The 12,664-nt window shown below is 35.2% G+C and overlaps 1 protein-coding gene across 1 annotated transcript in view; it reads left to right on the top strand.

Moving 5' to 3' along the window:
* Nucleotides 1-12,664, top strand: part of IQCM (IQ motif containing M) — a 371,477-nt gene that overhangs the window by 143,974 nt on the left and 214,839 nt on the right. The window contains 2 exon segments of the mRNA XM_068541959.1: nt 1,893-2,091; nt 12,271-12,415. Of these exon segments, the coding sequence (XP_068398060.1) occupies nt 1,893-2,091; nt 12,271-12,415 (344 nt within the window).

The raw sequence follows: 12,664 nt of genomic DNA, 5'->3' as shown, positions 1-12,664 counted from the left end.
AAACAGATAAAACGTATCCATCATTTTGTAAACATGTTTGTGTTTCCTTATAATCCTTTTAATTAATGTAATTCTAATCACTCATATCAACTATAGCTTTTAACCAAAAATAACTAATTTCAATTCTCCTTCTCCCATCCCCCGACCCCCTCCCACACTACATATACTTTTCAGTACATGACTAAGAACTCTGTGCCATTCAAGGCAACTTAGGAGACCAGCAGAGATGCGGTGACCACTGCTGGTACTTTAACAATACGCATTACACGTCACTTTACAGTCAGTCACACATATCCCTTTAAGATTTTTTTACACCTTATTGTTAGAACATGAAACTTTGACTATAAAGTTGGCTTATCTAGGTATTTCTAGAAGACTTATTTCTTCTGAGAAAAAGGAGAAAAAGTCATCAACTCAGGGTCCTTTAGATTTCACAGTAGGTCTTGAAACTCTGGCCAAGCCAGTAGTGACCATTTCTATTTCATCCTCATTCCCAGTTTATCGCATACATGGAGGCCTGTTCATAAAAATTGTTATATTAAAGGAGCAAAAATACTCTTAGAAGGCAGAGCTCCCTCTTTTCTAAGCTATTCAAAATCAATCTTAATTTAAACAAACAAAAAGAAGACTTTGCCTTTTCTGGTAGCTTTGTCAATTTGAATATTTCTCTACAGCACATGTTATATTTTTGACTCGTTAATCTACAAAAGTTTTCTCAAGAGAGAGAATAAGAGAAAGAACCAACCAAAGATACAAAAGAGCTACAGTTACAAGAACATCATACAAGGCTAACTTCCTTTCTTTTGCAAAGACAAAAAGGACATTTTTTATTTATATACACAAACACAAAGAAATAACAGCCTCGGTTCTGTATCTTTAACTATAGGTCAAAAGTAAATATGGAGGACAATTTTCTGTGCTTGAGCAAATGTCACTGATCAGTAGTGGCTACTTTTTGTGCCAGGACCATACTGTCTTGATTACTGTAGCTTTGTAGTATAGTCTGAAGTCCAGGAGACTGATTCCTCCAGCTCCATTTTTCTTTCTCAAGATTGCTTTGGCTATTTGGGGTCTTTTGTTAAAAAAATAAAAAATAAAAATAAAAAATCCAACAACAACAACAACAACAACAAAAAAGATGTTTGTATGCTAAAAATTGCAAGGAAACTACACTTTGAACTTTGGAAGACTTTGAAAAAACAGACTACCTATAAAAAATGCAACAGATATATAAAGGAAAAAAACAGACAGAAGATTGCCAAGGTTACAGACAGTCTGTTCATAGTAGAAAGTCTGTAGTTTTCTCACAGGGTCATCATCACTGCAAGGATGGACCATCCATATCAGTGTTGCAGGGCTTGTCATGTTTTCCAGTATGATCCCTCACTTCTGCGATTCTGTAGTCCATGGCCCTAACAATACACTACCCTGCCTCTCAGTTGAGTGCATTTGGAAAATAAAATTACTTTTCAGATGATGTTTGGTAAGTAGAGTATCAGTGCCAAATAATTTTGAAGCGATCTTTAGTTTAAAATAGCTTCTGGGACAGGAAAGTTATTTTTACTAATGTGCCCTGTCATAGGAAAATATTTTGTTCCTTAGATACTATATTTCTCTTTTGAATAGTTGTGGATAAGCTTTGACAGATTCACTTTGTTTTGGGTTTCCTTTCTTCAGAAGGTTAATTTACACATGTTATATTAATTCTGGCATATTCAACCTTCTTTGGAGAACCCTATTGGAATGTTCAGTTGATATACCTATGAATTTTATGTGCTAATTACAATATATTTCCTATTTCAATATATTCATTATGAAAGTGAATTTAAGACTTTTTAGAAGTTTATTTTTCTTATTAACTATAATAAGAAAGTTCTATATTTTATTTTTAGCCCAAAATCTATTCTAAGTAAAAGTGATAAACTTGACAATAAAGTTAAAAGAATTGGACCACACATAGAAATCTTCCAAGTGTTCCAGGGAAGGAAAAAATTCGCAATTACCAAAAACATAGTTAGAATGGTCATCGTCATGCAGGCACTTGTCAGAGGGTGGCTCGAACGCAGAAGATTCCAAAGAATAATGATGAAGGTAAAGCATATATTGAATATTATAATGTGTTTAAAAAGTCTTTTATTCTTCCAGTTTTATTGAGATATAACTGATATACAGCACTGTACAAGTTTAAAGTATACAGCCTAATGATTTGACTTACATACATCACAAAATGATTACCACAGTAAGTTTAATGACCACTCATCGTCTCATATAGATACAAAATTAAGAAATAGAAAACAAATTTCCTTGTGATGAGAACTCTCAGGATTTACTCTCTTAACATCTCTCATATATAACATACAGCTGAGTTCATTATATTTGTCCTGCTGTACATGACATCCCTAGTACTCATTTATCCTATAACTGGAAGTTTGTACCTGTTGACTGCCTTCCTCCAATTTCCCCTTTGCCTCCCCCTCTCCTCTGGTAACCACAAATCTTGTCTCTTTTTCTATGAGTTTGTTTGTTTGTTGTTTTTGAGGTGTAATTGACCTACAACACTATGTTAGTTACTATTTCACAACATAGGAGTTGATACATTTCAAAATGATCACCACAACAAGTCTAGTTATCATTTGTCACCATACAAAGATATTATGTAATTACTGAGTAAATTCCCCATACTGTACATTTCATACCCATGACTCATATATTTTAGAATTGGAAATTTATACCTCTTAATCTCTTTTACCTGTTTCTCTCCTCCCTCCGACCCCCTCTCCTCTGGCAAAAACCTGTTTGTGTCTATGACTCTGTTTCTGTTTTGTTATGTTTGTTCATTTGTTTTCCTTTTTATATTCCATATATACGTAAAATCATGCAGTATTTGTCTTTCTCTGTCTGACTTATTTCACTTAGCATAATGCCCTCTAGGTCCATACAAATATCCTCTAGGTTGTCACAAATGGCAAGATTTTATTCTTTTTTTTGGCTGAGTATAAGTATATAAGTATACACATTTTTAGCTATGTATAAATGTATAAATATATACATTTATATATATTTTCTAAATATATTTAAAATATAAATATATATTTATATATAAAAATACATTTATGTATATACTTTATATATATATACCACAAATTTTTTAAGCATTCTCCTGCATATTTATTTATTTATATCTTTATTGGATTATAATTGCTTTACAATGTTGTGTTAGTTTCTGCTGTATAACAGTGAATCAGCTATATGTATATATGTATCCCCATATTCCCTCCCTCTTGAGCCTCCCTCCCACTCTCCCTATCCCACCCCTCTAGGTGGTCACAAAGCACCAAGCTGATCTCCCTGTGCTATGCAGCTGCTTCCCACTAGCTATCTGTTTTACATTTGGTAGTGTATATATGTCAATGCCACTCTCTCACTTCGTCCCAACTTCCCCTTCTCCCCTCCCCCGTGTCCTCAAGTCCATTCTCTACATCTGCATCTTTATTCCTGTCCTGACCCTAGGTTCATCAGAACCATTTTTTTTTTAGATTCCATATATATGTGTTAGCATATGGTATTTGTTTTTCTCTTTCTGCCTTACTTCACTCTGTATGACAGACTCTAGGTCCATCCACCTCACTACAAATAACTCAATTTGGGTTCTTTTTATGGCTGAGTAATATTCCATTGTATATATGTGCCACATCTTTTTTATCCATTCATCTGTCGATGGACACTTAGGTTGCTTCCATGTCCTGGCTATTGTAAATAGTGCTGCAATGAACATTGTGGTACATGACTCTTTTTGAATTATGGTTTTCTCAGGGTATATACCCAGTAGTGGGATTGCTGGGTCATATGGTAGTTCTATTTTTAGTTTTTTAAGAAACCTCCATACTGTTCTCCATAGTGGCTGTATCAATTTACATTTCCACCAACAGTGCAAGAGGGTTCCGTTTTCACCACACCCTCTCCAGCCTTTATTGTTTGTAGATGTTTTGATGATGGCCATTCTGACTGGTGTACCACATCTTCTTTATCCATTCATCCATCAATGGACATTTAGATTCAATTAAGCAGCCTTTTGAATAGTCACCTTGTCAATATACCTATGATTTGTCTAAATAAAGTTCTGTCTACATTCTTTGGTTTAAGAAAATGTTATGAATAATCTACTCTTGTGACAGTTTCAGATTGTATCAAGCTGGAGACTGTGAACAAATGCCTAGCTTATCCTTAACCCAACAGTTCTGGGATTACTTTTACTCTAAGGCTGGGACCACCTATTTGCATTGATTTTGTTTCTCCTATGCTATCTGCTTATTCTCTGTTTAAAACAACTTTCCACTTCCCACACTCCTGAGTACTCTGTCAGTGCATAAACCTTCACCTTAAAAAGAAACTACACAAACATCCACACACCCACCTGAGCAACTTTTATAAACAGCAATTCTGACATTCAGAATAAAGCATAAGGACCTATTTTGGCTGGGCAAATGCAGAAGAACCTGAGTGGATGGATTTTGGCAAAACTTTGAGAGAATCCAAAAATGTTTCACCTTGAGGACTAAAGTTGTGCTACTCATAAAGGAATTTGGAAAACCAACTAGAAATAGAAGAATAGATCAGGAGTGCCCACTTGAATTCCTGGATTTTCTGGGAGGAGCCCCCCAAATGGCCTCTCATTGGGCACCCTGAATGAATTTCTCTGAGAATACAGGCTTGCTGTTAGAAGGTAGTCCATTGCCTATCAACGTGTGTATATTTATACATGCATTAATATGTACATATAACATACATTTGTAGTTCTGATGATTAAATGTGATAATGCGTGTAAAACTCTGACAATAAGTAAGCATTCCATATAGTTAATCTTTCAGTAATTCTGTGAAATCGCTGCTTCACATTTTATATGTGAAGAAACTGATGCTCAGAGAAATTAAGTCATTTGGCCAGAGTTGCCCTCCTGGTAAGTGACAGAGCTAGAATTCAAACCCTTGTCTGACCCCAAAGCCCATGCTCATTCTACATATTATACCATCAACTTAAACTACTTTATAGCTGATTGCTCCCTAATCTAATCTAAGGCCCTATCCCAGACCTATCTCTCTAGCTCTAGATTTAGGCATTTGATTGCCCATTTGCAAGGTCCATAGTTAAATCAAACTCCAAGGAGCCTTCAATGAACTTATTTTCTTACTCCACAAAGCTCTTCCTTTCCTGTACTACCTATTTTGGTGAACTGTCCCACCACCCGTTTTCCAAGCTGTACACCTGGAGTTTTCTTAGTCTGCTTCAACTTTCTCACCCCCATATTCAGTTGATCACCACTTCCTTAACATTTCTTGTACTACTTTTCCTCTCTGGGCTCTTACCAGAGCTCCTATTCATCACTCCTCACATGGAGAACTGCAGTTGTCTCCTAATTGGCCTCCCTGCCTATAGACCTACTCCCATCTAATCTGTCATATGCAATTGAGGAAATTCCACTCTGATGACCTTATTCCATTTCTTTATAGTCTTTTGATAGCCCCATGTTTCTTATTAGATGAAATACGGACTCTCTAACATAGTACACATGGCCTCCCTGGTCTGGCCGTTTCCCACTGTCCAGCCTCATCACAGGACACTTCTTCACTAATACCCTCTGCTCTAGCAAAGCCCAAATCCTTTAATTCCCTGATTGTTTCCTATTATCTTATGTTTTTAAACTGTTCTCTCAGAGTGGAATACTCTTCCTAATTTTCTGATAAACTCCAACTCATTCTTTAAGATCTTCCTTAAGTGTTCACACCTAGACACCTTCTGTGGTCCATCAAGCAGAGCTGATCTCTCTATTTTTGGTCGTTATTGTGCCCAGTCCTCTACATTTTGACCTTTTGTTTACACCTCTGTCATGGGCACTACAATTTCTGTGACCTGTTTAGGAGTACATACTCTTTACTTTTATATTATATAGCACCACATACTGTTTTGATACATGCATTCTCTCTCATTTTAACTATATTCACTTATTATCTGCTGTTTTTCTTGTTTATTTTCTTGTTTGTATATGTTTATATTGTTTTCTGTCTTGTTTGCTACCGTGTCCAAAGGCTTAGAATAGTGCTTGGCATATGGTAGCTATTCAACAAATGTCCTAGAATGGATGAATTAATTCAACAAAATATAGTTGTAGAAGTTTATCAGGGCGCTCTAATGATTCATATATATACATATATATATAAACATATATAAATAAATATATCATACACATGATATTATGTATATGATAATATATTTATATTATAATTTAACTTAATTTTAGCATTTCCTGATGTTGGAGAGAACTGTAGCATCATCCATAACCTCTGGGACAAAATTAGTCTAGGAAATGTAGAGAACAAGAGTGAGCCCAAGATGATATTGAAAAGGAGAGCTCGGCAAGGAAAATGTTGAATTTCTATGCGGAGGTAGAATTGAGATAAAAAGAATGGGAAGCCTTTTTCAAGGGTCTGAGCAAATATAAACTAGATTGTTGACTTTGATTTGGTTATGAAATTTGTTATGATCATTGATTTTCTTTTTTATTCCACCATTGGTGTGTATGTTGTGTGGCTGCTCTGTTGATACGGTTAATGTTGTTCTGCTTACTGTTGAAATGGTCATGTGGCAGGGCTGTAATGTATGCATAGTCCAGTTCCAGGACTGAGACTTGTGCAGGGTTGCTGTTGGGGGAATTCCTGATAGACTTTCTGGTCTAAAGGCTGCACAGCAAATCACTGGATAATTGTCAGCACTGTGGGAATCCCTCCACTGGGAAACTTCCATAGTCATATTGTTTGGCTGGCACTTCAGAGCTTGTGGCTGTAGACAGTATCTGCTAGAATGTTGCTCTAAAGTACCTCAGGAGACTGTATAGTTTCCACCATTTCCTGTGAAATGCTCTAGTTTGGGTTTATTTAGAAATAATGAAGCAGCATTGAATTATATCAGTCATAAGGAGACCACAGAGATTTCTGCCTTTAACTATCAGCATTATTTATTTCCACAATATCCTTTTCCTTTTAAAATTTCTATGTTGTTTGTTTGCATGTGTTTTGGTATAAGTTAATATGATCCAGAAAAAAATCCTAAAGACACAAAAACAGTATTTTCCTCAGTGTAATGCCTCTAAGATTTTAACTTAAAGATTTTTCTCTGAATATTTATAATTTACATTTAAAATTTTTAGTCTTAAGTTGATATGTTCAGGTGCTGTTTGTCAAAAATACTGAAATTCTAAAACATTTGAATGGCTGGTGGTTGCAATAAAAAAGCGTTCAAAATTGGTTTTGAATAAACATTTGTTGAATAAGTAAAATTGGAGAAATCCTGGAAATCTGAATTTTAATATCCCATGCATAGATCAGTGGTCTTTATTCTTTTGGGGGTTACAGAATCCTTTGAAAATTTGATAAAGTACGGATTTCCTCTCATTATCTAAAAAAAACCCCAATAAGAAATAATAAGAAAATTCTGAAGCCCATTCATGGACCTGTGGCACTGGTGACCTTGTACAGAATAGTTTTATTACATAAATGTGTTAACTCTCAGGTACTGGGAGAACTATATTAATGTATTCCAGAACACTTTTTAAAAAATGTGATCATAGTTACTATTTACTAGATCTGATATCTTGCCTGGTGCATAGAGCAAATAGTCCAGACAGAAATGGAGGTAACCAAGTCTTAGGTATTATTAGAGAACTTAGAAAGACCACTGAACCCAAAGGACTGTGTCTGGTGTGGGGGTAGTGTCAACAAATTGAGATCTGGGGGATGAAGGGTAGTTGTGTTTTGTCATGTAGACGGGGAGGTTGAGAGAGTTGTAGGCCCAGGGAATCTCAACAGCCTTAGGTGATACAGAACATTTAGGGGGCTGGTTGGGAGGACAGTGGCAGTAGAGGAAGATGAAGGTAGGAGCAGATTAACAATGTTCTTAAAAACCATGCTAAGGAGTTTATACTTTATACTTAGTGTATGGGAATGGATGACTTTAAAGCAGGTCAGTGACATGAAGAGATTTTTTATTTTAGAAAAATTACTGACTCTGGACAATGAATTGGGGAAAGAAGGTGGCAAAATTAGAGAAAGAACAACTAGTATGCTTTTTCAGTAATCCAGTGCATGATGGTGGTGGCTTGGGGTAAAGTTGGAGAAATGCACAGTAGGTAGGACATTGGGTTTGATTAGATTTGGAGATAAGGGAACTGGAGGAGTCAGGAATGGATCCTAGGTTTTTGTCTTGGGCAACCTGATGGATGATTGTGAAATATAGAACTTCGGAGGAGTGAGTAGGAGAGGTGGGAGGAAAGGAAAGGAGACAGAGTCCAGTTTTCAACATTGAGTTTGAAGTGCCTGTGGAACATCCTTGAGATGTCTGGGAAGCAGTTGGGTATATGAGTCTAAGCTCAGAAGGAAGACTGGGCCATAGGGAAACATTTGAGGTTCGTCAGTAGTTCTTAAACTTTTTCCACCTTAACACACCTGAAGAAGAATATAAAACCATCCCACCCATAAAAGTGGATCAATTTAGCAATGATTCTCATTTTATCTCTGAGAAAGCTCTTTCCCCAAGTGACTGCATGGCTCTCTTATTTCATTCGTCTTTCTGTTCATTGTTACATTATCAAAAAGCCTGCCCCATACTACCCTATAAAAAATAACACTCTGGTCACTCCCTATTCCATTTAAAACACTATTGTTCTTCATACCACGGACTGCCATCTGTACATACATATTTGTTTATTGGATTATTGTTCCTTCCATCAGAATGTAACTCATTGTGAGACAGGAATTTTGTCTTTTCTGTTCACTACTCCACAAGGTCTAGAACTTTCCTGGCACATGTTTTTGAATAAATTATTTTCAACATGATGGTGAATGGGATGAGAGGATGTGAAATCTGGGAAATCTTTTCTACACATTTTGATTCAGCTCCCTGACCAAGGATGCCCTCTGTACTCTGCCCTCATCCATAGATTTGAGAATCATTATTAGTGATACTGTCTAGAGCCATTGGAATTGATGTCATTGTCCAGAGAGCATATGTAAAGTAAGGAGAGAGGCATGTAAAGGCAAGAGTGAGAAATACCAATGCTCAAGGGGGAAGGCAGAGATGAGGATTCCACAAATGAATTCCATAGCTAGAGAGGTATGAAGAAAACCAGAATATGCTAGATCAAGGAAGTTCAGACACAGTATAATAAAGAGGGTTAGATCAGTGATTTCCAATGCTGCTAGGAATGAAGGCCTAGGCAAAAATAGGTAGAAGAACTAGTACTTCACAGTAGGAGAAACATAAATGGCTAGTAAACATGAAAGAAGCTACTCTTGCTAGTAATCAAAGAAATTAAGTCCCACTAAGTATCATATGGTAATGGAATTCTCCCAACAAGCAATCAATCCATTACTTTAAAAAAAGACATGACCATATCAAATAAAAAGCTGACATATATTTGGAAAAAAAATTTTAAATCCTGATGTACGATAAGCATGATACATTTACACTTTAAATCAACATGGATTGGAAAATTATAATCAGTAATTTGCATTGTCTTTTATTTCAATATTGCTGTTGTAAATATCAATTTGTACATTTTTCTGATTAATTCTGTCTTGAGAAACGTTTAGAAATATGGTGAAAGATTCACATACTGAGATGACATAGCATCATAACTGAGGCATATTTCTGTACAGAAGGCTGGCAGAGAGGCTTGCTATAATAAGAACCACACAGATGGACCATTGCCATTTTCTCTGACCCAACTTCTTAACCATGAAAACCTCCTAGGTAGCCTTCTGAATGCCTCAGATCTGAGAAGGGTTTCTTCACAAGACAGGTTGTGTCCACAAAAGAGGATTTATTAAATTCGGAGGAAAAACACTCATATTGGGTTTGGTGACTGACCAAATGCCCCTGCTCTCTTAGCAAATGTCATCATTCAACTAAGCAGCACTCCAAGCAGGGACCTTTTGCCTCATGTTCTAAGAATACAATTAAAACAATGCTTGATTCTTAATGATTAGCAAAAGAAACCTACTGGCAGATTTAAGCAGAAAGGTATTGAGTAGAATATTGAGCAGAGGTCTGAAGAATTAAGCTCAGGAACATGATGAAGGCTAGCCTAGATAACTCCTTAGACTCCAGTCAAATCCTGCACAGAGTCTGTTGCAAATGCTGAATCCTGTTCTGCTTCCACCAATACTACCCTTGGAAAATGGATATTGCTGCCACGGTTACTTTACCACACAAATAGATTTCTCACTGTTTGTTTCACTTTTAAAAGCATTATTAGTTTTGAGTCAAAACCTGAGTCTGGTGCAGATAATGGAGGAAGCTTTGTCACATGTCTGCATCCCAGCAACAGAGGAGGCTTGGATCATGAGCAACTGATTTGTGGCTTCAAATTGTAGGAAGTGAGTTATGCCTTCTGCTAAGATTCACATGATGGAGAGTGCTCCAAAAGTGTGACTTACTTCACTCTGTATGACAGACTCTAGGTCCATCCACCTCACTACCAAATGTAAAATAGATAGCTAGTGGGAAGCAGCCACATAGCACAGGGAGATCAGCTCGGTACTTTGTGACCACCTAGAGGGGTGGGATAGGGAGGGTGGGAGGGAGGGAGACACAAGAGGGAAGAGATATGGGGATATATGTATATGTATAACTGATTCACTTTGTTATACAGCAGAAACTAACACACCATTGTAAAGCAATTATACTCCAATAAAGATGTTAAAAAAAAATAGAAACCATAAAAAAAAGTGTGACCAATGCATTATTTAAAACAAAACAAAACAACAACAACAAAATGACAAGAGCCTATTGAACAAAAGGCAGATTAAAAATACACACTGGAAAATGTTATTAAGTGTTGAAGGACCTTAGCAAACATTCAGAATCTGCCTGATTCTGATGGAATTCAGATGGAAGGAGAAAAGGAAAGTAGTGAGATTTTTTATTTAGGTAAATCAAGAAATATTATTTCATTGATAGTTTTGATAAATTAAAAAATATAGGCTTAAACATAGTGTTTAAAAAAGGTGAAGAAAAATAAAATAATAAAAACAACCTTCCAAGAATCACACAAAACAGAAAATAAATAAGAGCAAGAACAATCATAAGTGTAATAATAAATATACTAGGAAAGAAACCAAAACAAAAATTTACAGAATGGGTGAAAAATATGAAATTCAAGTAAATTAAGAGGAATACTTATATAATTAAGTGTGGGCTCTGAAGTGTCCCTATTTTGAATTCAGAACCAATTCTGCAATTTACTAACTATAGGACCATGGCAAAGTTATTTAAATATTTTATGCTTTAGTGTTTTTAGTGTTGTATGATGGTATGCAAAACACATCAAAAGAAAGTGGACTCAAGAAATTTCATGAACTTCAGTACATTTGTAAAAAATTAATGAAAATAGGTTAATTAAGTCTTTAATTCAAGAAGCCAAGAAGGAGAAAATAAACCTTTAAAAAAAGGAATTAATAAAGATAAGTAGAGAAATTAATGAGCTAGAAAATGTAAAATGTAAAAATATTTGAATTGGTAAATAAAATGGAACTGGCTGTTTACAAAACCAAAAAGAAAAAAAAACCTGAAATAGATGAATTTTTATACTTTAATTAAAAAAATTTATTATAGTAGAATGTATAAAATGAACATACAGAAAAATATAGTCACAGATTAAAGGTAAACTGACAGAACAACATTTGCACATATGCTGAAAAGGATTACTTTCTTTAATATTGAGTTGTTTTTAGAAATCAACAAGTAAAATCTGAAAATATCCAGTGAAAAATAGGTACAATACATAAATATATAATTTTCAAAAGAAAGAAAATACAAGGATTTGAGCACCCAGAGTGGATAGCTTAGGTAAGAATCATCCATTACAGAGTAATGCCTTAATAAAACTTTTATTTTTTTTTCTGGCTAAGTGGGCTACATATTATAAAAATCTGTATACCAACCTAGGAAGCTTCTATCACCCATCACCAAAACCTCTTTTATACGGGAAGTATGAGTATGTGATAACAGAGCAACTCAAAATGATGTTCTCTGAACTTTAGAGAGATTAACCCACTCTATAATGCATGTATTTAACCAATCTTATTTAAAAACATAAATAAAATACATCATAATCTGAGAAACTGGGTGAGATAGATGAAATGAATAAGGCAAAATCAGATTAAATATAAATAGCAGAAATATATAAAGAGTTCAACTGTCTATATTGCTGTTTTATAGGCTTTGTATCATGGACCAGATTTGAGAACAGTTATAAACATGTATTGCAGACTAATCCATCGTGTTAAATATCGACTTGGTCTTTGGAGGACGAGACAAATTATAAACCTTACAGAGCTAGAGGAATGGATGGACAGAAAAAAATGTAGGTGATGCTGTCATTTCTGATTTGATTTTAGGTTTGGAATTATTTTAACCATTAATAATTTACATATAATTTACATATAATTACCCATAGACAACACAAGTAGGTGATATTTTTATTGCTGCAAGCTATTTACTTTTTAAGGTGATGTATATGTGGACTAATTTATTAGGATCTCATTCTGGCTAAACAAAAAGGAAATTTAAAGGAAAGATAGCTAAAGAATCAGATTTCAGAAAGAACATGAAC

The sequence above is a fragment of the Eschrichtius robustus genome, chromosome 4 (genome assembly GCF_028021215.1).
Source record: "Eschrichtius robustus isolate mEscRob2 chromosome 4, mEscRob2.pri, whole genome shotgun sequence".
NCBI lineage: Eukaryota > Metazoa > Chordata > Mammalia > Artiodactyla > Eschrichtiidae > Eschrichtius > Eschrichtius robustus.
The sequence above is the reverse complement of the archived record's forward strand: the minus strand, read 5'-3'. Positions and strand labels throughout refer to the sequence as shown.